The following is a 24,078-nucleotide window of genomic DNA, read 5'->3' as shown; positions in this document are numbered from 1 at the left end:
GCGACAGGGAGCGTTCGTGTGCCCCTGCACCCCGTGAGCCGCACAGATGCCCACCGGGTTGCACAGTGAGGGTGCCACGGCCGCGGATACCCGCCCTCAGCCCGCGCCCCGCTGCCGAGGGGAGGCGGCGGGGCCGCGATTGGCGGCGGGCCCGTGGTGTGAGGGGCCGGGGGCCGCCGGGAGCTGTAGGCGCGGCCGGACTGCGGCTCCCGGCTCGCCCCGCGCCGGGCGGGGGCAGCGCTGCGGCTGCGGCAGCGACAGCGGCGGGGCGGGCGCGGAGCCGCCCCGGCCCCTTTGTGTGCGCGGCCGCGGCTCCGGCGCCGCCGCCATCTTGTGCCGAGTCCGCGCCGGGGGCTCCGCGGGCAGCGCCGGGGCCGCGCTCCTGCCCCGAGCGGGGCCTGTGCCCGCGCTGCCCGTGCCGGGGCCGCCGCTCGGCTCCTCCGCCCCGCCCCGTCTCCCCGCCCCAGCCCCAGCGCCGATGCCGCGGCGGGAGCGGCCCCAGCCCGGGCCGCGGGCGTAGCGGCGGGCGCGGCCAGCGCCGCTCCCCGGGAGGCGGGCGCCCCGCGCGCGACGAGCATCAGGAGAGCGAGGCCCGGCCCCGCCGAGCCGCCGGCGCTGCCCGCCCCATCAGGCGAGGGACAGGAGACCCGCCCCGGCCGGCAGCGAGCCGGGCCGCCGCCGCAGCGCCATGAAGATCAAGGATGCCAAGAAGCCGTGTAAGGCCGGGCCGGGGGAGGGGGCGCGGGGCCGGCGCGGCGGGCGCTGCCCGGCCATGGCTCCGGGAGGTGCCCGCGGAGACCATCCTCGATCCTGTGCGTCCCTCTGAGGGAGGGGTCGGGGCTCGCGGGATCCTCGGGGAAAGGGCTTCTCTTTGGCTAGAAAGCGATATCATCGGTTCCTTGGGTGTGGGTGATGTGTTTGATGGAGATGGTGTTTAATCGCTGTGCCGAACACCTGCACAGGTGGCTTTTTAAGGGCTAATCGACTCCCGATTCTTTTTAGAATATTTCCGATTATTTGGGTGCAGGTCTTTAATTAAAATATGCCGGATGCTCTCCTTTAATAAGCACAGCTGTAACAATATCCTTACTATTTATTGCTTTTGAGCACCATATTAGTTTTGGAGGGCAAAAACGTGTTTCAGACTCAGGTGAAAGCAAACAAAACGTTTTAAGATTACAGGTGCTTCATTGTGGGAAGAGAGGTATGGATTGAGCAAAGTTAATCTACATGCAAACGATCTACAGCTGTGCAAGTCAACACACCTGTCAAGCTAATACAGGTGTGCCTTGGCTGAAAGGGATGCAGGTATTGCTCCACCCAATTAAGCATCTTTTTCTTTGTCATCATACTTCAAGAAGTACTTTCAGGGTGAGTTAGTGTGTAGAAAAAATGTCTGGTCCCAAATTTCTAGGCCTGCTGTTGGTCCTATGGCATGCATGGCAAATGAACAGCATACAGCTAAAAGAGGATCTTGAAAGGGGATGTTTTAGAGATATTGTTTGAGCAGCCCAATAAGAAAACCATCAAACACGTATTTAAAACAGGAAGTGTTAGTGTAGCTCTAGAAATAGCTATAAAAGCTGTGAAAGTACCTTGTTTCTTGTGGTTTGTTCAGGAAATACGCATCTTGTAGCACCCAGTTAGTCATCACCTCTTGTTAATGCCAGTGTGTGGAAATTCCTCAATTTACTGTAATGATGTTTATGAAGAGTACAGTTCAGACAGCATTTTTTTTCCCCTGGTATAATATTAAGGAATGTTATCAAGACTCTGAAGCACTAATTGGCCGTAAAATGTTACAGTGGTTTGATAATTAAAATTGTGAGAGTATGGCTGCTCCTATTACAGAAACCTCCTAATTTCAGGAGTGTCTCTGCTGGACCTCAAAGACTTGTTTTGTGTAGTGGTGGATTTAAATCTCGTGGTTAAATAACAATGCAAATGTTATCAAGGAGTTTTAGCTGCTCAAATATGCTACAGTTGTAGTTGCACTCTTCCATTTCTTGAACCTGAACTTTGATGTTGGTTTCATGATGGGAATTATAAACAGTTGGAACTGCAGAGGCAGGAGGGGAAAAATACAGTGTCAAACTATGTAGTTTATTTCTTCTGGACTCTTGAACATACTTTGAAGCTGGTGGCTTTTTTAAAGATAATAGCACTTAGTTTCTTAGGCAATGAACTTTAGAGTCATTTTGCTGATCTCTGATCCTGGTTAGTCACATTGACTGAAGTGTGAGTGCAGCTGAATGTTTGAAGAGGAGCAGATCCACAAAAGTACTGAAGATGGGGAAGCCCATTTCTGTTCAGGGGCTCTGGTGCCCAAAATTTGCTGTCAGTTTGGCTTAACTGCTCACATTGACATGAAAGCTGGGCTTGCAATACTACTTTTAGACTGTTGACAAATTATTTGGCTAGGACAGTTGTAGATAATTTTCAACACAATTGCTGGGTGGGTGCATGTTCCTTAGACCACGTCAGTATCTAATCATCTGTGCTGGAGCCAAATTCGATGCAGGGGAAAAATGGTTAATCATTATTTAACTTAAGAATCTGCAGAGTGGAACTGAGAAGATTGCCTTAGCCTACCTTTGCTTTCATGTGTGATGTTTGGCATCAGGAAAAAAGGCATGATTGCACTGCCTGTCATGTCAGTCATCAGAGAGGGTAAAATGGAAACACCCAACCAGTTCAGGCCTTCTGATGTGGATAGACTGCCTAGACATGCTCGTGTGGTCCTCCCTTCCAGATCTTCGTCTGGCTAGTGTTGTTGCTAATTTGATGGACTAAAAACTAAGAAATGCAGCTGAATTTGTGGAACACAGCTTCTGAGATTGGCTGTCTTGGAAGAGGCTTGTAAAGGGCCATTTAAGTCTCAGCTGCTGGGGATGGGAGGTGTCAGGCATTTGAAAGGAGGAGAACAGAAATTCACATCGGGAAAGCTTTGTAGTGTGGCAGTGGAGAGGTTGTGGAGTCTCCATTTGAGGAGGATTCCTGAAAAACTTCAGAGGTCTTAAAGTCTTGGCTGGACAAAGCCACAGTTGAGCTCATCTAGAGTTGGCAGTTTTCCTGCTGGTGTGACTGAGAGGTCGGACCAGATGACCCCGGGAGGAACCTTCCAAGCAGCAGTTGCGTGATAACTCTTCTGAGGAAATGCCTCTGGGGGAGAATGGCTGGCAGTTTTCAAGGAAACCTCCAAAGGTTATTTGTGGGTTGAGATGAAAAATGTGAGAGCAGAGAGTCTTGCTGCTGTGTGGGATCTGCCTAAAGGGAAGAGAGCAGCCACTCATTCAGAGGGAGCTCTGCATGTTGGCGAGGAAGGCGAGAGGGACAGTGCCAGCATGCTGTGCTCTCCAGGGGAGCTGGAGCCCTTCCTCTTGGCTCTGGAGTGTAATGCACTGCTGAAGGAAAGGCAGAGACTTCTAACATCTAGTACACTGTGTATGTTACTTTTTACAGTGCGTTCCTTTTGATTGTTTGTTGAAAAGAGTTTGAGAACAAATGCCTTCGTTTCCCTTGAGGCGATTTGAGACACACTGAAGATGAACGTGCATAGCAGAGATTTGCAAAGTGCTGTATCAATATAAAGAAAAGATGAAAATTTCAAGTTTATTTTCTCTAATATGGTTCTATGGACACATGTAATCATCATGGACACAGTGATCCCATGCAGGATTGGTGTAGTAAAATTGATGAAAAATCCATTTACATTGATGGAGAATCTCTTTTAAATTGATTTTTTTGTTTGTTTGTTTGTTCACAGAACTTGCTGCATAGTCTTGGGTATCCTAGCATTTTCTTATTAGTCCTTGAAAGCTGATTACTAGCCAATAGCAGATGTTACAGGTCCTCATTTGAGTGCAGTTGAAAAATGTGTTTCTAATAATATATTAATACTGCCGGGCACAGTTTATACTATGTTAAACACAGTGTATCTGTGAGTGTTAAATTATGCCCCTGCATGCTGTATCTCACTATAATTACACCTATCCCCAAAGACATGGCTGCTGAAATGTCAACAAAATTAAGAGAATGAGCAAGGAGAGAGAAGATGAAAGCAGTGATGTGTTGTCTTGTGGTAGCTTTATATGGCATCCACTTGTGGATGTGATGAACCTCATGAAGAGCAATTGCAGTAATTGCCCATTCCCACCTGTCCTCCCACTGGTAACTGTGGCTGTTATGGAGCGTGATTAGAGGTGGCTGAGTGGGAAAGTGCAGGGAGTTTATGGAGCGTGATGGAAAAGTTTTCCCACGAAGAAAAATGAGAGGATGTGCCAGGGCGTGCCAGATACATTTAATTTATGCATTAATTCTGTCCAGCCCAAATGTATTTTGAGCTGGACTTGGGATATTTGAACCAAAAACCTGCTACAAAACTTGTTAAGGAGAGAAAGTCTCCAGTGCCTCAAGGACTAAGGACATTTGAAGTGCAGTTTTGCTCTGCAGAGGCTCATACCCATGTACATCCCTGGACATGGGTGCAGCAAAGGCACTTTGCTGCCTACCCATCAGGTTAATCCTGCTTGATTTAGCAGTTCCACAGCCTGTGGTGTGCTCTCCCTTAGCTTGTCCCATTGCACACATGAGCTACCTTGGCCTGCCAGCTGATTCAGCTGGTAGAGTTTGCCATCAGGTTTTACTCTGCTGCATGCACGTGTTTTAGGGAAGCACTGGAAGTGTAAGAATGGATGTACGGACAGAGAGGAAAATGGATTGGGAGAAACTGCAGGATACATTTAGTTTCTACTACACTGTGTAGTAGTTCAGTATAACTTTTAAATAATTGTTTGCCTTGTCAGTATTTGGGTAGGAATAGGATCAAGGTTTTATTATCAAAGGCTGAATTAGAAGATAAGTTTTGGGCATCAGAACTGATAATACTGCATACTTTGATAGAGAACTGTTGCAGTGCTGGCAGGAGTAAGCTTAAGTTTTCATGGATTTCATGGTCATTTTCCTTCCCTTTATTTTAGGGCTGTATAGAATTATGAACTTTGACACCCTTGGCAGTTGTTCCCCAGGCTACATTTGTATTTGAAGTGCAACAGTCATTATAATACATAAGCTTTCTTACAAAGGTGACACAAAGTGATGTAGGCTGCTCTCTCCTGTTACTGACAGCTGTGAATTTGGGGTTTTTTCCCGTGGTGCAGAGCTCCCAGCTTGAAATAGAGGTTAGCTACTCTTCTTTGAAGGTTGGTTCTTTTTAATTTAATGCAGGGTTGACCCAGAATGTTACTTTATCTTACAGTGAGAAGGAAGTATTTCAAAGGTGTTTGTGTTTCAGATGTGTCATTACATTCTTAGGAAAGAGGCTGACAGGAATCTGTTTCTCAGTTTTTAAAAGCTAAATACAAATAGAGCATTAAACTGAAGAATCTTACACTTGACTGAATAGGCAGAGTAGTAAAAGTCTTTGAGTTTGTACTTCCTGCAGCTTTGGATCCAAAGTGAGTGTGCAAAATCAGAATACTAGTGTGTGTGGTCTGGGTGGAGAGCTTCGAAGGTCCTCTGCTCTGCTGAAGCAGAGCCCATGTAAAAGGAAAACACTTCAGCCTTTGTGTTTGTATTGGCATGAGAGACTTTTTACTGCAATTATTTCCTTTGGCATATAAATACCTTATATGATAAGATATAAATAACCTTAAGATTTCTGCCAGTAACTGTGTACACCAAGAACTTGAGAAGTGCAGACACAAGAGAACGAGGCTTCCCTGTGTATCTCTAAAGATTAATATGGTTTAAAAAACAACCAACAGCCACCAGCATAGGGTTTTCTTAGTCAGCAGAACTGCTACATCATTGTATGAGCACAGTGCTCTTCCTTTGTGGGAAGTGCTTTTCTACATTGCAGGAAGCAGTGCTAAGGAATCCTCTTAAACATCTGGATTTTTTGAGGGGTTGCCTGTCAAAGTTACTTCGTGGCATGTATGGAACAATTTGTTGTTTTATAGCAAAGGTTCCTGGTTGCTGTGTCTAGGTAAGGACCACAGTGGCTCCTGGCAGAGCTAAGGAGTGGAAGAAAATCTGGATTTGGATTAAGGAGGTTGTATGTTATGATCCCCCTCTTGCTGTCCTGGAGACAGTTAAATTTGGTGTGAAGTATCACATTAAACACCATATGGGTTTCAATTTCCTAGTTAGTGTTCTACTTCATGTATTTGTCTCTTCTCAGATAGTAAAAATCTGTGTTTTGTGTATTCTTAAACAGAGCCTGGCTTGAGTTCCTAAAAGCAGAATGCATATTTGTGAAGGAGTTCTATGTACTCTATCCAAGGCAGTTGGGCTTGTTGAATAAAAAGCTCAGTTTTACTTTTCTTTTTTTCAAATTGTTGCTGACCTCTGCAGAGAGGAGCTGAACTTTGAAAAGATGGGCCCTGGATTTGTTCTGTGAATAGTGGTCAGGTTCTCAGCAAGGAATACTTCTGAGCTGTGCATCACTTTTTGTGTAATATTCCTAGGAACAGGAATAGTTACAAAGAGAAAGAGCTGAGAAAAGTCTTTTAATGACCTAATCCCCTAGAGCTGTGGAAAAAGCCCAGTTTTAATGCAGAGGAATTGATTCTCCTTATGAAGTGAAGCTGTGGAATGGTGGTTACAGTTGTGCAGGTCCTCAAACCTGGTCTGTGCAGACCTATAAGCTTGAAAGGAAGGTTGTGTAATTGGTACCGGTGTCATCCAGGCACATTTCTTTAACTGTGACTGCTGAAAGGATCAAGCTGATGTCTGGGGATATTTTTTCCAAAAGATTCTGTTGCTGGCATTCTCCTACATCTCTCACTTAGAGAAGCATGACCCACAGATACAAGTATAAAAATACTTTTTGGAGTCATTTATATATTCTCAGCCCAAGGTACACACCACGCTATTTTTGTCGTGTTCCAAGCCAGCTTTCAAATACAAGACTGCCTGAGAAATCTTTCATGGATTTGAGAGACCATTCCAGCTACTGATGCAGATATGCTGTGTAAGAGTGAAAACTGTGCTTCAAACGTGCCTCAAAGAGCAGCAACCTCCCCTTAAGCAGAGAGCTCGTATACGTGGTTTAAAAGGATGTGCAGGTTCCTTGTATATATGGCAGGACTTGAAGTCTGTGTGTCCTCTTCAGGCATTGTCAGGATTAGCCTGGCTGCTGGAAGTCTTGTAGGAAACTCTCCATAGGACTCTGACTAGTCCTCCATCCTGAATCTCTCTGTGGCCTTATTTTAACCCTGCAAATGAAAACACTTCCAGTAATTGGAAGAGGAACTGGTGTTTCCACATGGGTTCCTGTTTTCTCCAATCCCTCTGCATCCAGACGGGATGGATTCTGCACCAGGATCCTCCCGAAGCAATCTGATTTGAAGGCTGCAGCTATAAGAGGTTTCCATGTTGTGTCCATGTACAATTATATTAAAATTCAGGAGAATCAGTGTATTTCCATTATTTAAAGGCAGCTCAAGCACGGATAAATCTTGTATCCTTGCAGTCCCAGCTGATTGTGCTCTTGCCACCTATGTGTATCCTCCTCTGTGTTTGGAACACGAAATGGCTGTAATTTTCCTGGCTGCACCTGTAATAAAATCAATATAAATCAATCAAGAGTGGCTTACAAGCACAAGAATCCTTGTGTAATTCCTTCTTCTGGGCCGCTGGTATAAGGAGTAAGTTAACAGGACGTGGGCCCACTTGCTTGTCACAACTCCTCCACCTTGCAAATGAAACTTGAGCAATGTACTTACCAGCCAAATCTTGACAAATTTTCAATAGAAAAATGTGAAACTTCTTGGGGTTTGTCACAGAGGTGAAAACTGACCTATTTCTTCAGTTTCAAAATCCTTAAATGGCTGTTAAGATCACTCAGTTAACCCAGAAAACTGATACTGTGCAGCATGATCACATTTTTCAGCATAAAATACGTTCCTGTTTAAATTATGGAATAAACTTACAGTTCAGTTTTTTACTTGATATACTTGATTCATAAACCTTGAGATTTCTAGAGGTGTGACTAACACTGTATTTGCAAAAGCCTTTTGGATCATTTAACATGAGATGTGGTGGATCTTCTGACAAACAGGCATGACTTGCACCAAATCTTCATTAAGCTCATTGCCTGAACTTTCAGCTGTTTTCCCCTCTTTCCTGTTGTGAAGGACTAGATCCTACTTTTTCAGTAGGCCCATTGAGCAGAAAGAATCCCAAATATTTTAGGTAGAACTTGGCTTGCTGTGTCTTAGTTAAATTCTGAATGGGTTGGATTGACTCCTGCAGACATGTTCTGGTCCCTTGGGTGAATCAGCTTCCCTTCTTCGCTTTCGGTCTTGTGACATCCTTTATGGCAAGAGGCTGAAACTTGGTGAGGTCACTTAATAAATCATCAGCTAATTGTGGTCAAACAGTAAGGTGACAGATTTTCTTATGTCCAGAGTCACAGGATAAAGAAGTCAGGCAGTTGTGAAATCAGTTCATGTGTGGCTTTATGCTTAGACCTCAACTTTATACAACAGATATCAGGGTTATAGACCACCTTTATTTCCACTTGGAGCTAGATTTTGCTCACAGAACTTACTCTTGTATTTAAACGCAGTTTTTCAAGATGAGTAAGGTAACCAACTTTTTTGTTAATACCTGACAGTATTCTCTGGGCACCCATTCCTGAAAGCTGAGGCAACTTTGAAATTTCTTTTGAACTGACACACAGCCAGCCTTGCCTAAATACATTAAAATGTTTTGGTAGATCATTCTTCTCAAGGATAGATCCCACTAGTAATGTAAATTCAGTGTAATTGCATCTTGCTCATCATGAACATGTTAACATCTTTTTGGTTTTGTCCTTGAGTTTCATGTTTCTGTAAGGTATGAATTGCATCTGAAGAAATAAACTGGAACTCTAAAAAAAAAATAAAGGGCAAGCAAAACAAGCAAGTTATACTGTCAGTTAGAAAATAAAAACATGAGCTTCCCAGCTGGATATTCAGAGTCTTTCTTAAGCTTACAAATTAAATTTTAAATACTGTTTCTGGGAGATGACAGTGGGAAGACTCTCAGATGAAGATGTTGTCTTTGCTGTAGAGTTACTGAGTATCTGTTTCACTGCGCATGGTTGGGAAAATTAATTGGTGCAGGCATATTCAAATTATGGTCCTGCATGTCATAGACCATAAAATCCCTGTTAGGAAGTGCAGTCATGCCACAGAAGTGACAAAGGCAAAGCACTTTGGTTTACTGTTGTTTTGTAGTACAGAAATGCCCTCTTCTAGCCAAGGTACAAAAGAAAAAAAAAAAAAGGAACCTAGATTCAGTAATGTTAATTTTGTGGTTTGCTTGTAGTTCTTAATAGAAGTTTTTGTTATCCCTTTAACTTCAAGGGATATAAATTGGGCATCTTAACTGTGCCAGTTTTTCAAGTGCATGCAAATAAATTTAAGCTTCCCTCTCAAACATGTTGTGTGAGGAGCTGTTAGAGGAGGAATACTGTCCTGCTCTGTTGCCACCTCTAATGTGTAACCTGCTTTCTTCCCGTGTGCATTGCAGTCTTTGTGCTGAAGTGCGTCAGAGCTATTATTTTAGAAGGGAAGGTTATTTTAATCCTTTGTTCTCAGTAAAAAAAAAAAGTGGTTGAATTTTGTTTATGAGTTGGTCTGAAAGATATGGTATAGTTTGGGGAGTTTCAGTTGGGCTTTCTGAGCACATGTAATAGCATTTAAATGTGTGGAGTTGCTAATTTTCCCATTTTTACCTGTGGCCGGAGGGATACTTAAAGGTCATGTAATTGAAATGAGCGCTAATTCCTCATTCCTGTGAGGTTTGTTGTTAATGTCTTGTTGAAAAATTAGTACAGCATTGGTTTAACTCTTAAATTCCGTGTATGGCTTTGTCTGTTTAACAATAATTCTTTTACCTTCACAGCTTTCCCATGGTTTGGCATGGACATTGGGGGAACATTGGTGAAGCTTGCCTATTTTGAACCTATTGACATCACTGCAGAGGAGGAGCAGGAGGAGGTTGAAAGCTTGAAGAGCATCCGCAAATACCTGACTTCCAATGTAGCCTATGGATCCACTGGCATTCGGGATGTCCACCTGGAGCTGAAAGACTTGACCATTTTTGCTCGAAGAGGAAACTTGCACTTTATCCGATTCCCAACTCATGATTTGCCTACTTTTATCCAAATGGGAAGAAACAAAAACTTTTCAACACTACACACGGTGCTCTGTGCCACCGGCGGTGGCGCGTACAAGTTCGAAGAAGATTTTCGCACAGTAGGTACCCTGGAGCTGATGCCAAAAGCATTGCTGGTGATGGGTTAAATAATCAGTAGTTTGAAAAACTGTGCAGTGCTCAAATATTATTAATTATGAACTGTATTAAGTATGGGAAATTACGGCCTTCGTGGAACCCTCAGCATCTGTTAAATTGTCTTTCTGCTCCGTGAGAGAACGGCAGCTTAAATGTCCCGTGCCAAACTCAGGAAGAGCTGTAGTGAACCAAAAGCCCCTCAGAATTTCTGCCCTGTGGTTTTCTGATAATCCTTGGAGCGTTAATGAAGCTGCAAGGATAGTTAGAGCGATGCCATTGAGCTTTTTATCTGCTGACATCTTAGAAATGACTGTTTGACTTGTAAGATGGGGGAGGAAACCCACAAACCTTGCAAAGACATGCAGATGTGTGAGTTCCACTAAGATAACACTCAGCGGGGCCTTGAGGGTATTTGGTGACCTTTTTTTTAATTTAAATTGGTGAAAAATGTTGCTGATTTTTCAGTGGGTTAATGTCTGAGTATCTCAAAAGTTATCTTTGAGCTTACCAAAGCAGATATTTATACTGCCTGTCTGCCAGGTCTGAGATCTGGATTTATAGTCAGATGGATTTGCTAACTGATGTATTCAGAACTTACCTCTGACTTCTTTCTTGGCTTTATACTGAGATCGAAGTTCCTGAATTAGTCGCCTGAGAGAGCTTCTTGAAGTTGGGCAGTACAAATATACTCATAAATTTGTAGCATGTTTGTGCAATGTTAGAACATGTTGACACAGTCTTTTTTTCTTTCCTAACACAGATTGGAAACCTCCAGCTGCACAAACTGGATGAGCTTGACTGCCTTGTCAAAGGCTTATTGTACATAGACTCTGTCAGCTTCAATGGCCAGGCAGAGTGCTATTATTTTGAAAATGCCTCAGACCCTGAGAGATGCCAAAAGATGCCTTTTAACCTGGATGATCCATACCCACTGCTGGTTGTTAACATTGGTTCAGGAGTCAGTATTTTATCAGTCCATTCCAAAGACAACTATAAAAGAGTAACTGGAACAAGGTAACTTAAACACCTGAGTTGGGGTTGTTACTCTGTGGGGTTGTTACAAGCCTTCTGGTTTTGAAGTGCTTCCTCTCCCTGATTCCCCCACCTAATCTTTTCTTCACTCTGTACTATGGGAAAGTATGTGTAATTTACAGTTGCAGTCATTGAAGCCCATTCCCATGGTTCTGTTATTGAGGAGTTTAGTTTATCTTATTTATCAATGAGTGATAAAAGTGCTCCATGGTGAGAGTTCTGTAGGTTTTAAGTTTTGATAACGTGTGCAGTGAACCTGTGTTTCTCTTGCTCTATAAGAACAGATGTGTCCACACGTGTTTTACAGTAAATGATCAAGGATCAGTCAGTGGCATGATGTGGGTATTTAAGGAGTTTGTCTCTCATGAAGTCTTTCAGCTTACGTTTTGAGTTTATTTGTTAGCTCTTACCTTCTTGTAAGTGACTTAAAATAACGGGAAACTGATTGACAGCTGTTAAGTCAACCTTTAAGCAGAAAAGCGAAGAGCTTGGTGTCTAAATTGAAGGGCTTTATTTGTTTATTTTGTTAGTCAGACATAAGAATCTTTCATGTGAGGAAATACTACTTAAAAGCAACTAGTTTCCTTTGTCCTTAGTCTAGGTGGAGGGACCTTTCTTGGTTTGTGCAGTTTGTTGACGGGCTGTGAAAGTTTTGAAGAAGCTCTGGAAATGGCATCCAAAGGAGACAGCACACATGCTGACAAGCTGGTTCGGGATATTTATGGGGGAGACTATGAAAGATTTGGCTTGCCAGGATGGGCTGTAGCATCCAGGTAAGCAAGAGTCTCCTTGTTGGTTCTTTTGTTGGTTTGGGGGGCTTAGAAAACAAGACTTGAACTATTAATGCAGAGAAAACTGCTTTTTTGCAAACTTTTATTGTTGTCAAGTTACTTTTTATCCTAAAAGTATATATCCTTAGCTTTTTAGAAGGTTTAAAGCCACAGACAACTGCAGGTGCCTGCCAGCTAGATATTGAAGAAACCTCATGTGGTATGTCATACACAGCTTTATGTGAGGTGATCACAGGAGTGGCAGGAAGGAAGTGCAGAGGTGGTTTAACCTGGCAGGTAGCTAAACACCACACAGCCACTCACTCACTCCCCCAGTGAGATGGGGGGAAAAAAAGGAAAATTCCTGGATTGAAATAAAGATTGTTTAATAGGACAGAAATGGAACAGAACAGAATGGTCCCCTCCCAAGTCCTTGTGCACCTTGTTTTGCTTGCTGGTGGGGTGGGCTGAGGAGCAGAAAAGGCCTTGACTCCTCTCAGCAATAATGAAACATCCTTGTGTTATCAACACTTTCCAGCACAAATCCAAAACACAGCCCCATACTAGAATAATACCAAAGAATAAGACTACATTTTGCTGTAGATGGTTCTTCAGGGAAGTCAACCAGAACAAAAATATTTTGTTGGGGGTCATTATTGTAACAAGATTGACTGTTTGCTGTGAAGGAATAAATACACACATAGTGTTAAATTGCTGTATTTAACACAGACTTTAAAAGGGAGCTCCTCAAGAACAAACATGAGACTTAGGATCTGTTACAGCATAAAAATTACATTCTGGAATTACCACTTCAAATGCACATAAATCACTTTTAATTAATGGAAATTTTTCCTGTTCTAGTTTTGGGAATATGATCTACAAAGAGAAGAGAGAGTCTGTTAGTAAAGAAGATCTTGCAAGAGCCATACTGGTCACCATCACCAATAACATTGGGTCTATTGCCCGGATGTGTGCAGTAAATGAGGTAAAAACTGACAAGGAGGTGATCTATCTACAGGTCTATTATTTGTTTCCAGATTAAATGACTGCTAAACTGATGTATAATTTTAAAGCTTTTAGTACATTCTCAGATGAAATGAGGAAATTCATGTAGTGTTGTGTAGCCTTGGGTTGTGCCCACAATCATCCTGGTTTAGCAAGGGGACTTCAGGTCCTTCATCACAACATCCTGTGCTCCCCTACTCCCTCACTTCCCTGCAGGCTTTGGGCTCCATTCCCTAACAAAGCTGGTTGGAGGCACTCCTTGTCAGGTTACCCTCCCCACTGGCAAAGAGATCCAAGTCCCAATTCTCCAAAGACAATCAAAATATTCTGAACCCATTCTTAGTACTTTAATCACAGAATAGTCAGGGTTGTAAAGGACCTCTGGAGATCATCCCGTCCAACCCGCCTGCCAAGGCAGGTCACCTGGGGAGTATGTCCAGCCCTGAAACATGGACTCTGTCCTTGGAGAGTTTCAGAATATGTGACTTGAGCAACTGCTGCATTTAAATTGCTGCTTTGAGCAGTGCATGGGACCTGATGACCTCCAGCAGTTTCTTCAAGCTGAAGTTATTCTCTGATCGAAGCCTGTGGAAAGCCTTGCTTCTAGTTAAGCATTATTTTTAATTTTTACTGACTCTTGAGACTTCAGGTTGTTTTGACATCTGTCACCTTGCTGGTTGATACCAAGATGGTTTCCTGACATCATCTATTTCTCAAAGTCCTGCTAAACAGACCCAGTGTGTGTTCAGTTTTAATAGGACCACAGGCAGTCAAGAAGCTGTGGAAGAACATGAATTTAGGTATAGCAGGCATTACTGTCTGAGCACTAGGGATTTCCTTATTCATTATGAACAAGCTTTGGATAAAATGAGTTTTAGTTACAGCTTTCCTGGGTAACTGTATTTAGAACTCTGCTTAAAATATCTGTATGTGATCACCTCAGACGTAGCAACAACTTTGTTACCTGAAAAACCCTCCTTTTGCTTAGGAGACAGATTAATACATTTTTCTGGTTTTAATATTGCATGGCCTCCCTCAGTTTCATTCTCTGACTTTTTCTCATCTCTGTCTTGGAGAATAAAGTTAATTTTGTGAGTATTAAGTTAATATTGGCTTTTTGCTTTATGGCAGAACTTGATAACAAAGAGTTAAAATGAGAGTGAAGTTGAAAGTACATATTAATAGACTGAGACAAATGTATGAAATTTATATTTAAGGGTGGGAGTAAAGGAGGACAAATCAGAACTTGTAAACTGCACAAACTAGCTTTATTCCAGTTTTTTTGGTGTCATTCCAGCTATGTCACAGAACTACAAATCATAAGAAACAGTTAATAGGGATATACAAACTAATATCTTGAACTGATATGTAAAGGTAAAGTGGATGTAATTACTTTGGCTTCCTGCAGTAGAACAGAATTATGGTTTTGTGCCTTAATGGTGTATCTACTTTGTCTTCACTGGGAACTAATCAAGATGGTGAAAAACAGTCCCATGTTAGTCATTTGACTACAGGTTGAATTGTTACAAAAACTAGTATGACAACTTAGATACAATTAATGTATTTATTGATTTAATGTAATTAAGTGCTTATCTAAGCACTATACGAAGAACTACCACGATTAAATTTTCTTTTCTTGTGGCATTAAACCAGTGTTTAATGTTGCTTTCGCTTAACATTGGGTTTATTTCAGCGAATGGGGGAAAATTAAATGATTTTTCACTTTTTTACATTTGACTTGATTAAAATTCACGTCTCACCTGCAGTATTAACTCTTGGTCTGATGCTGTGCTGAGGTATATTGAGTTCTGAAGATGAAAGGAACACCTGCCATGTCTTACTGCCTTCGGCTTCTTTACAGTGCTGCCTTGTTGCATATGGATCAAGCAGCATTGTACAGGGCTATGAAGGCATTGAGTCTTCTCTGCCAAACAGAACTATCTTTCATTTCATTTCACTTATAGCTGGGCTGTTTCTTTGGCTTAATTACTGAAAGTGCTCGCTTAATTTGCAACACAAATGCTACTTGTCTGTAAACTAAGTCCTTTAATTCTTGTGGGTCGCACCTACTTTCCTTTTCCCCCAGTGTGCCACGTTTTAGATTTTGAATCCGTGTTTTAATTGCGGGTTGTTTGGGTTTTGTGGGTTTATTTCCTTGCTCGAGACAGCCTGCTCTTTCATAGCTCAGTTTTTCAAAGCTGTGTTAAGCAGTGAAAAGTCTTAATCCTTTGCCGTTTTCCTCTTTTTCTTTTTAGAAAATAAACAGAGTTGTGTTTGTTGGCAATTTTTTGCGTGTGAATACTTTGTCGATGAAGCTTCTTGCGTATGCACTGGATTACTGGTCAAAAGGCCAGCTGAAGGCCTTGTTCCTAGAACATGAGGTATGCTGTGGTTCATTTATCTGTGTGTGTTGTTCCACCATAAGTAAAAAATGCATTGTTGAGTAGCTCTTGTGAGATATCCTGAGGCACCAAGTACTCAGTAAACATTAGAAATAAGAGGAGGCTTGTCATGCTGAATTGGTTCTCTGGGAACAGCTCTCTGCCAGGGAAGTACTTCAGTCACTTTGGGGTAGCTCAGTTCACGCTGTGGATCTGTGGAGAGGGACAAGAAGATCTTAAAGTCTGTGCCCAGGGTCAACAATCTTTCTTAAGTTTGGATGGAAACAATAGTAAGTGTTGTATTTCAAAGAGTCCAGAGATCTAAAGCTTGAGCCTTTGAAATGGGCCCATTGTTCTCTGCTGAGCTTGAGCAACATCCTGAAAGTGGAGCCTGCCTTTGACAAGGCCAGCTTTCATACCACCACAGACCCCTCAGAGCTCTTGTAGTGACTTTGTGCTCTCAGACTGACCTGCTTTGGGGCAGCTTCTGCTGCCATTCATCAGTGTGGAATGCTGAGAGTTTTCACCTGTTTTGATTAAAATACAAGCAGATTACAGGTGCAACATTTGGGAGATTTGTAGCTTCTTGGCAGTGGATGGGCAGTTTTTGTCCTCAGTTTGTTGGTCTGCAAATATTACAGCATTAGATCTGTTCCCCTTCAGTTGATTCTCACAATATTTTTCCTTTATTGCTTATCCCAGGACTGACAGGCTGTGCCAGTGTGTGCAGTAATAGCAGAACGATTCCTTGTCAGTTCTCCAGATTTTTCTTGGGTAAATTTTGAACTCTTGCATTTAATCAAGTGTATATCTCAAACACTTCAGTATTTCATAGTTATAGGGAGAGAGAACATTTCACTCCCCCACAGGAGGGAATGTAATCCAACAGGAGAACGTGGTTCTTTATGTGCAGGTAAGCAGAGGGTCAAAAATTGTGAGGTGCAGTTAATTTAAGAAATTCTTAACTTATACTCTAGCAACAGTGTTGCTGTGGGTATTGAAGATTTTTTGGCAACCAAAATATGCAGCTCCTCTAGGAAAAAGGAACCAAACATGCTTTCCATTCTTTAGGATTCACTGTCTTAGAAGCCCTGCAGTGTATGGTGAGGCTTGGTGTGAAATCCTCCAAAGTTAATCTAGATGAGAAGGATAAAAAGCTTTATTTCACAAAGCTTTAAAAAGTTATGGAATATTATATATTAAAAGTGTATGGTGTGCTTTCTGTAGCATTGGTCCATCAGATGGTGGTTGTCACTAAAATGTGAGTAGTGCAAAATTTAATACCCTACTTAAACTTGAAATTTTGTTTGTTTTTTTTTTTTTTTCAACAGGGATACTTTGGAGCTGTTGGTGCTCTGCTTGGGCTGCCAAATTTCAGTTGAGATACCAGATGTCACTACACTGAACTATTTTCCACCTGAACAACACTTGTTTATGGCAATGGGAATTAAATCTGGGGAGGGGAGAAGAAAACAGCCTGTAACTGTTTATAAGAAGTGATTAGCTACTGAGTATTGCTGTTCTAAGGAAGGGTTTCACTCTGGGCATTGGAAAGTGAACTGTGGTTATCATTTATGTTCTTTGGTACATGTAGCCAGTGCTGAACTCATAATATGCAATACATCCTCTGAAAACAACCTTCCAGAAATCCAAGACAAAGGAATTCCAAACTATTAAGTGCTCAGCATGAAAATATTACAAGTTTACTCCTGAGGCTTTAGGCCCATCAGTTTTGTATATAATTAATGAATGAAAAATTATTTGCATTAGTTTAGCATATTATGAGCACAATTTCCCCTGTGTACTTACAGAAAACAACTTTTAAAAAAGCAAGGTACTATCTACAAGATGAGAGGAATCTGTAGACCATTTCTTCCCACAGTTAAGAACAGTAATTATTTTCTTCTTATGTCTATTGGAAATAATGTTAATGCTTTAATTTTCAGTGGGAAGAATAGAAACACAAAGAATCAGCCAAAGCAGCAGATTAAGCATTTGATGTTATGAAAGTTTCATGAAAATATTCACTTGCTCTCTTAATTTATATGAAAACTCAGCTGGTATTTTGGGAAGATCCCTCTGTCTTTGATTGGATTTGGAAAAGAGTTTAGTGATTAATGAGCACAGGTTTTTTCATGTTTCATTGTTTTTTGGGGTTTTTTTGAGGGCATGACTTCCAAAATGCATTCTGGATTTTTTTTTGTCTCTTTTATCAGTTCTGCCATCATGAATCATTATTTGTAAAGGTACCACAAAGCCTGAGAGAATTGAAGAAATCTTTACAAAATAGACTAAATACGGGACCTCATAATTCTGGTGCTTTGGCTCATTTCTGTGGCGATTTGGAAAATTTTGGCTACTAATTTGAGACTGTGATTTCTACTTAATTTTGTAAGAGTTGATCAGAATCTAATTAGATGTTGAAAATGCAAGGTTGTTAGCTTACTTTTGGATTTGGGAAGTTTGTTTCTGAAAGCTGAGGACAGCATCAGAGTTTGTATTGCAGCACCAAACGGACCAATATTTAGTGCACTTGCAATATGGAACATCAAATCGTGGCCTTGGGATAAAATCCATCCTCTGGAACTGATCTTTGGGGTTTTCTGTAGACTTTTAAAATTTACAGTTGTGATTATTGTAATAAGTTTAGTCCTGAAGCCAGGGCATGAGATCTTAAACTTACAAGACCATTATACAGTCCTTAGCTACGTGAATTTTTGTGGACTAAAGAGCTACCCAATTTTATTATATTTTCATGTTAAATATTTCCTGTATGTGCATGAGGAGCAACCAGACTAGAACACATTGATATCTCGGGGTTTTAAGGTATTTTTAAAACTGATTGCTCGAGTATTCCACAGCATGGCTGTGTTGTATTTACAGATACACCCACCTAGTGTGTTAGAAACCCTGTGTGCTATTTCAGTCTTCTCTTTCTTACAACTCAAAGCCCCATACTAACATCATATGTCATCTCCTAAGATTTTCTGTGGTCCTTTAAGGGCACAGTACCTTAGAGTAGGCAACTCATTTAAGTGCAAAGCCAATTGCAAATGCAGTTCCATTTATTGTTGCTTTTCCCGGTACTTGTACTACATTTCTATTGTGCTTGCTTTTGATGTTTCACTTTAGACATAAACAACTAAAAATTACACTCACAGTTCAGCTGATCTAATGCTAATTCAGAGCACTTCAGAAAATAAGTGAATATGGTTTTTATAGAATGTCTTTATAAATGCTGTATACTGCTCTTTTGGGTCATGATTGACTATCAAAAGTAAACTTTATTTGGTTAATAAAACTGTGTGAAAACTTAATTTTCTGAGTGTTCTGACAGCCTGCTGAAAAGTTTGCAAACTAACTGCATATTTTATTTGCAAAGTGAGGTACTTTAAGACATGTACTACAGCTCCATTAGAAACAGTTCCTTTAGACCATGTTTATTGCTACTTCAGTTCTCTTTTGGTGATACTGAGAATCCTCATGAAGCAGTAGTTAGAGGCTACTTACATATTTAACCAAAAGCACACATAGCAGGTGATTACCTAATTTCCATGGTTCATTAAACCAATTGAAGTTGACGTGACCTAAGATACATTTTTTTTTTTTAAGTAAATTGTACAGAGTTACAAAATAAACAAGTGGAGTAATTCTTGAATAGCTGTACTGTATAGAAACTACTGTGAGAATCAAAAAGTATGCCCTACCTCTGGTTTACTTCCCTTGAGCTTCTAAAAAAATTGGCTTCCTATTCCTAGTTTAATCAGCACAATTGGTACTTCATTACAAGAGCAACCAGAGCAGTTGTCAAGCCCTACTGTAAAGCCCAGGGGTCCTGTATTTAAGCCACATCTTTGGGTTTCATCTCATTTTCTGTCAGCTTAGAACTTGTTATTAGAGTCCCCAAAGATTGACTCTCCCCACCAGGAGAAATGATAGGCATCACAAGTAGTTGCAAGATAAGCCTTAAAGTCTTTTCTTTGAAATTCTCTTCTAAATAGGTTGAAAAGGATAGTTTCTTTTATACAAATCACTGAAGTAACTTGCTTTTTCCTGATCCTCTCTGTTTTTTCTTTCACCCTTGCCATTTCCTCAAAGCCAACTGGTTGAAGCAGCTTTAGGGTGAATGGATGCAATGTGATGTACTACAGTAGAGAAAATTTGGGGTTTTCTCAGGACTACTGTTGTCTTCTCAAGTGGAACCACTTCTCTAGAGGAAAGTTCTGTGATACTTCTTCTAAAGTAAAATGCAAAACTCATTTTGAATGTGTAATCATTTTCAGCTCAGTCAGCCATGCGAGTGCCTTTTAATTTTGTCATATAATGCCAATTTCAATGGTACTGGGACTTTATCCGTGAGGTTTCCTAATGAATGTTACTTACCAGCGAAATGGCAGGTAATTTTATTGGCCATGGAGATGATCCCTTCAATCCCATGTAGCAAGAGATGCCAGGAGAACAGCCTCAGGCTTCCTATCCCTTAATCTTGGGGTAATGCTTTTGCATTTCCTGGTCTCATCCCTCCAGCTTGGTCTTTGCAAGTGTTACGCACAGTTTTGTTGTATCAGTATCTCCCTAAAAATCATGCAGGTTTATAGCGAGATAAGTACTGTTTATTTCTGGACAGAGAAGTTCAATTTTAGATGAAGTAATTCCAGGCTATTAGACCTAACCACTTTCACCTTTCTAATTCTGCTTAGCTAACTGCAGTTTGGTCGAGAGAGGAACTCCTACAATACACTTTGAGTATTTAGCAGGCTGGAATGAAGACATCCTCAGTGTTCTTTACTGAAGCCAGTAAACAATTTTTCATTCTTTTTAGTAAAGTCTTGATATATTTAGCAGTTCATAGAGAAACAGCATTGATACACTCTTTATCTAATAGTCTGGTCAAGATTTCCAAAGGGTGTTCAGACCTGCCTTTCGAAGATCTTTCCCTCTCTCAAGCACCTGTGTGGTCCTGCCAACACCTCAGTTCATAATTGGAGAGTGACAAGAGTGGAAAGAACATGAGACCATGCTGTCCCACTTAACTCTAAGCCTGTATATTAAGAACAGAAGTTCTGTTCTGGCTTCTCATAACCCTTGAGAAGCACTGTGACATTCCTGCTTGCACTGAGTTGTTGGTAGTTCACGTGCAGGGTGCCTTCAAGGGCTGTAATACTGTAATGCCTTGTCTCTATCCCCTGTAGGTCTTCAGGAAGCACCCGCTTCCACATAAGCTGCAATAACTGCTCATTTCTAAATGTTTCAGAATAACAGTGGGGTTTTAACATTTGGAACTAATCAAAGTGTCTTTTTCTAGAGCCAGTCTGTGCTAGATAAAGGCTAGATGGTGTCTTTCGCATTCAGTCATTAACTTACATTAATGAATAAATTCACAGTCAACCCCTGCTCACATTCTGGGTGTCTGGGCATCACTGTAATCCTGAGGAGACAGTTGAGTTCAGAGCGGAGGTGAAGGTCAGTGTGGTTCTGTTGAGCTAGTTCTGGTCAACATTTTTATCCTCAGTTCATTTAAACACATAAGACTAATTCTTTCCCCTGTCCTTGTTTTCCTATCTCCATCCTTTTTACAGATTATGTAGGCTTAAAAAACATGTAGCATGTTAACAGAGCTTTGCTGAGGTTAAAAAGTGAACAAAAATCCATGAGTCAGATTAGAAGTGTTTGACCAAGACCTTCAGGTCACAGAGCAGGACTCAAGACATATTTGACACAAACAGTTACTGTTTAGTTGTTTGGTTTTTTTATATCAGTCAGAGGGGGTAAACTTCACAATCATTGTGGATAAAATGGGTGAATTTAGTCCTCAGACATGACCATGGGAGATTAAAAAATGCTTTATCACAGAAGGATAAATCCTGCTTACATTCTTTTAAGTTTTATTGATATTTTAAAGTACATCACCAGTATTTTGTCACCTGTGGTAAAATGCTCTAAGGTTAAAAAAAGTCTGCAAATAAGCCTGTTTTATTAATTTTGTTTACTTCATACGTGTAAAGCATATTAAGTATTCTAAAAAACACACTTTCTGAAAACATCTCAAAAGATGCTGTAATCTGTTTGTAATTATTAATGTGCTAATGGAATATGTTTGAGCAGTCTCAGTTTGCATGACTGAATGCCAAATCCTGCTCACTCTAGTTACTTGAGCAGATGATCCTTTTAAACTAATGAGCAAGATTTGGCCTCAAGGTCTTCTGCCTGGGGAACACAGTAATGATACTTTGCATATTCCTGCTGGTGCTAAATCATTTGTTGAAAATAAAGATTCTAACTAGAAATTGTAAATAAAATATTTATGGCCTGGTCCTTTTGACAGACTGAAAATTTTATCATTTGCCAATACTTTTTGGCCTTATTTCAAGTTTCCCTTTTGGATTTGTTGGGATTCTTTTTTTTTTTTTTGAGTATGTGGACTGTGTTAATGTGGCAAGTCATTGGCAGGTGTGGCTTCCTGTGCTGATTCCTGTAAGGCCCATAACGTTCCTGTGGTGCATCAGGATACAGATGACTTCACTGCTGTATTTCCATGTTAACCTTCATCTTGTTATTGTAGCTGTTTGCACAAATAGTGTTCTCTGCTAAAACTTCAAGAAATTCAGCCATTACTGAATGCTTTGGGGGAAGCTGTTGAGAATTCAAAAATACCCTTTTAAAGTAATTTTAAAATCTAAATGTGCTAATTAGCCTTGCCTATGAAATGAACTGGAATATCATGTGTCAGTTGCTAATCTTTGCTATAAATTGCTAGCATTTCACAATTCTTCTACCATCAACTTAAGAACATTGTAAATACAAGCTTTGGGAGGAGTTATATTAGTTTCAGATTGTGCATTGCAAAAGAGTTTATAAGACTAGTGAATTAGTATTTTGAGACCTATTAAATTACAACATCTAGAACATGAAAATGAGTGTGCTGGTGTTAGGGCATAGAGGGCTTTTGATAATCTGCACTTTTACATTCTTGAGTTTTGGCATTTTAACAAACAAGCCTTTAATTTTCCATCTACTGTCTCGTCATGTGCAGGCCTTGTGATCACCAGTTGCTGTCTTCAGACATTTGTTTTAGTTAGCAGAGCAAGCAGGCAAATTTATGACTTGTAAACCCTTGTAGGATGAAGTTCTCTGAAGAGCCATTTGGTTAAGTTGCCTTATTCTATTACATTGCACTCATGGTATGTCTCTGCTTCCTTGTTTACTGTTCAGACACTGAAGATGTGATGTAAAAATATGTGCTACAAATTTTTATTCATAAATTACTGATGAATACCTTTGTGTCACCTGTTAATACAGCTCTTGTAAATGATGCCTTTTATGCCATCTTGTAAATTGTTTAAATTATTTTTCTTTTTATAGATCCTCATTATTGAATGTACAGATTAGATCCCTTTACTATGTCACTGAGTAATTTGATTTGGGCCCAAATATGGCCAATGCTATAATTCATCCCATCGAAACTGTAAATAATTCTTTACTGCTTGTTTGCATGAAGGAAGTTTGGATTTCATTTGCTTTGTCATAACCCAACTCCTCTGTCATGGGCCTACTTTTTACAGTTTATTTTCCTGGGTTTGTTACCATTTGTTCTGTACGAATGTTGAAACAGTCCTTTGTCTTTTCCTAATAAATAATTTGAGATTGTTCATTGTTGGCCTGCATTTGTGGGGTTTGGGGAGGGATTTCTGGGTGTTTTCATTCAGCATCAGAAGTTGCTGTGATATTTGATACTGGGGGTTGTGGAACATTTTTATACTACGGCAACATGACTGCTGTGGTTTCATGCTCTTTCCTTCCTCTAATAAGCTGATACTTCACAGCTCTAAGATTCATGTCCTGTTTTTAGAAACATTGGATGTCCTAAAGAACATTCAGTTGTGCAGCATTGAAGGATAAAACATGCTATGAGGGCACTGCAAGCTTTCCCCTTCCAAATTAACTTGAGAGCACCTGCTGCTTCCTGCACGTGGCTGGGTGAATCAGAGAGGCATTTTACTGTTGAATAAAATACTTCATGTATAAACTGCACATTATATATAAACTGTAATTACTTCTCTGCTGGAATTGCCCTTTCCTTATGCTTTCAAAAGCCAAATTGCGTTGTCCTGAGGTTGTTTTAACTTGCATGCCCAAGGAGTTGTGAGGAATGAAGCCTGTGCCACAGCAGCATGCTGGCACTGCATCTTGTGACAGGCTTCCTGTGTCAGAGGTGGTTCTTCAAGGTTTTGTACAAGTATTTTAGCCATCCAAACCCCAAATCTTTGCTTTAAACTGCCAAAAATGAAAATTCCCTTCTGCGTGGTGTCTACCCTGAGCCTGGCAAAGAGGAGCTCTGCACCACACTGATATTTTTTAAGGGAAATGAGCTGCTAAGAAACACGGGTTGCTTTACAAGTTGAGAGGGTGCTGATTTGTTCAGTGTGCCTTTTTTGTGCAGAAATAGCTCTTAGAGTGAATTGCAGCAGCTTTTTGTGGAAGCTGGTTTGCATTTCAGCTGGAGTCCTTAACTGATTCCTGGTGCAGCCCTTGTGCAAGCTGAGGGGACAGGGCAAGCTGTGTGAGCTTCATTTACTTCTGTTTTAGCTGTTGTTCTGATATTTTTA

The 24,078-nt window shown here is 40.9% G+C and overlaps 1 protein-coding gene across 1 annotated transcript; it reads left to right on the top strand.

Moving 5' to 3' along the window:
• Positions 1-495: 495 nt before the first annotated feature.
• Positions 496-23,123, top strand: PANK3 (pantothenate kinase 3). The gene is made up of 7 exons (XM_027722163.2): positions 496-716; positions 9,895-10,247; positions 11,045-11,298; positions 11,913-12,089; positions 12,948-13,071; positions 15,347-15,472; positions 16,804-23,123. The coding sequence occupies exons 1-7, from the start codon at positions 689-691 to the stop codon at positions 16,852-16,854; spliced, it is 1,113 nt and encodes a 370-aa protein (XP_027577964.1). The 5' UTR covers positions 496-688; the 3' UTR covers positions 16,855-23,123.
• The last annotated feature ends 955 nt before the right edge of the window (positions 23,124-24,078 follow it).

Source organism: Pipra filicauda, unplaced genomic scaffold (genome assembly GCF_003945595.2).
Source record: "Pipra filicauda isolate LSUMZ 115617 unplaced genomic scaffold, ASM394559v2 scaffold3_size10097308_pilon, whole genome shotgun sequence".
NCBI classification, from domain to species: domain Eukaryota; kingdom Metazoa; phylum Chordata; class Aves; order Passeriformes; family Pipridae; genus Pipra; species Pipra filicauda.
Note: the sequence above shows the minus strand (reverse complement) of the source record. Positions and strands in the feature narration are given on the sequence as shown.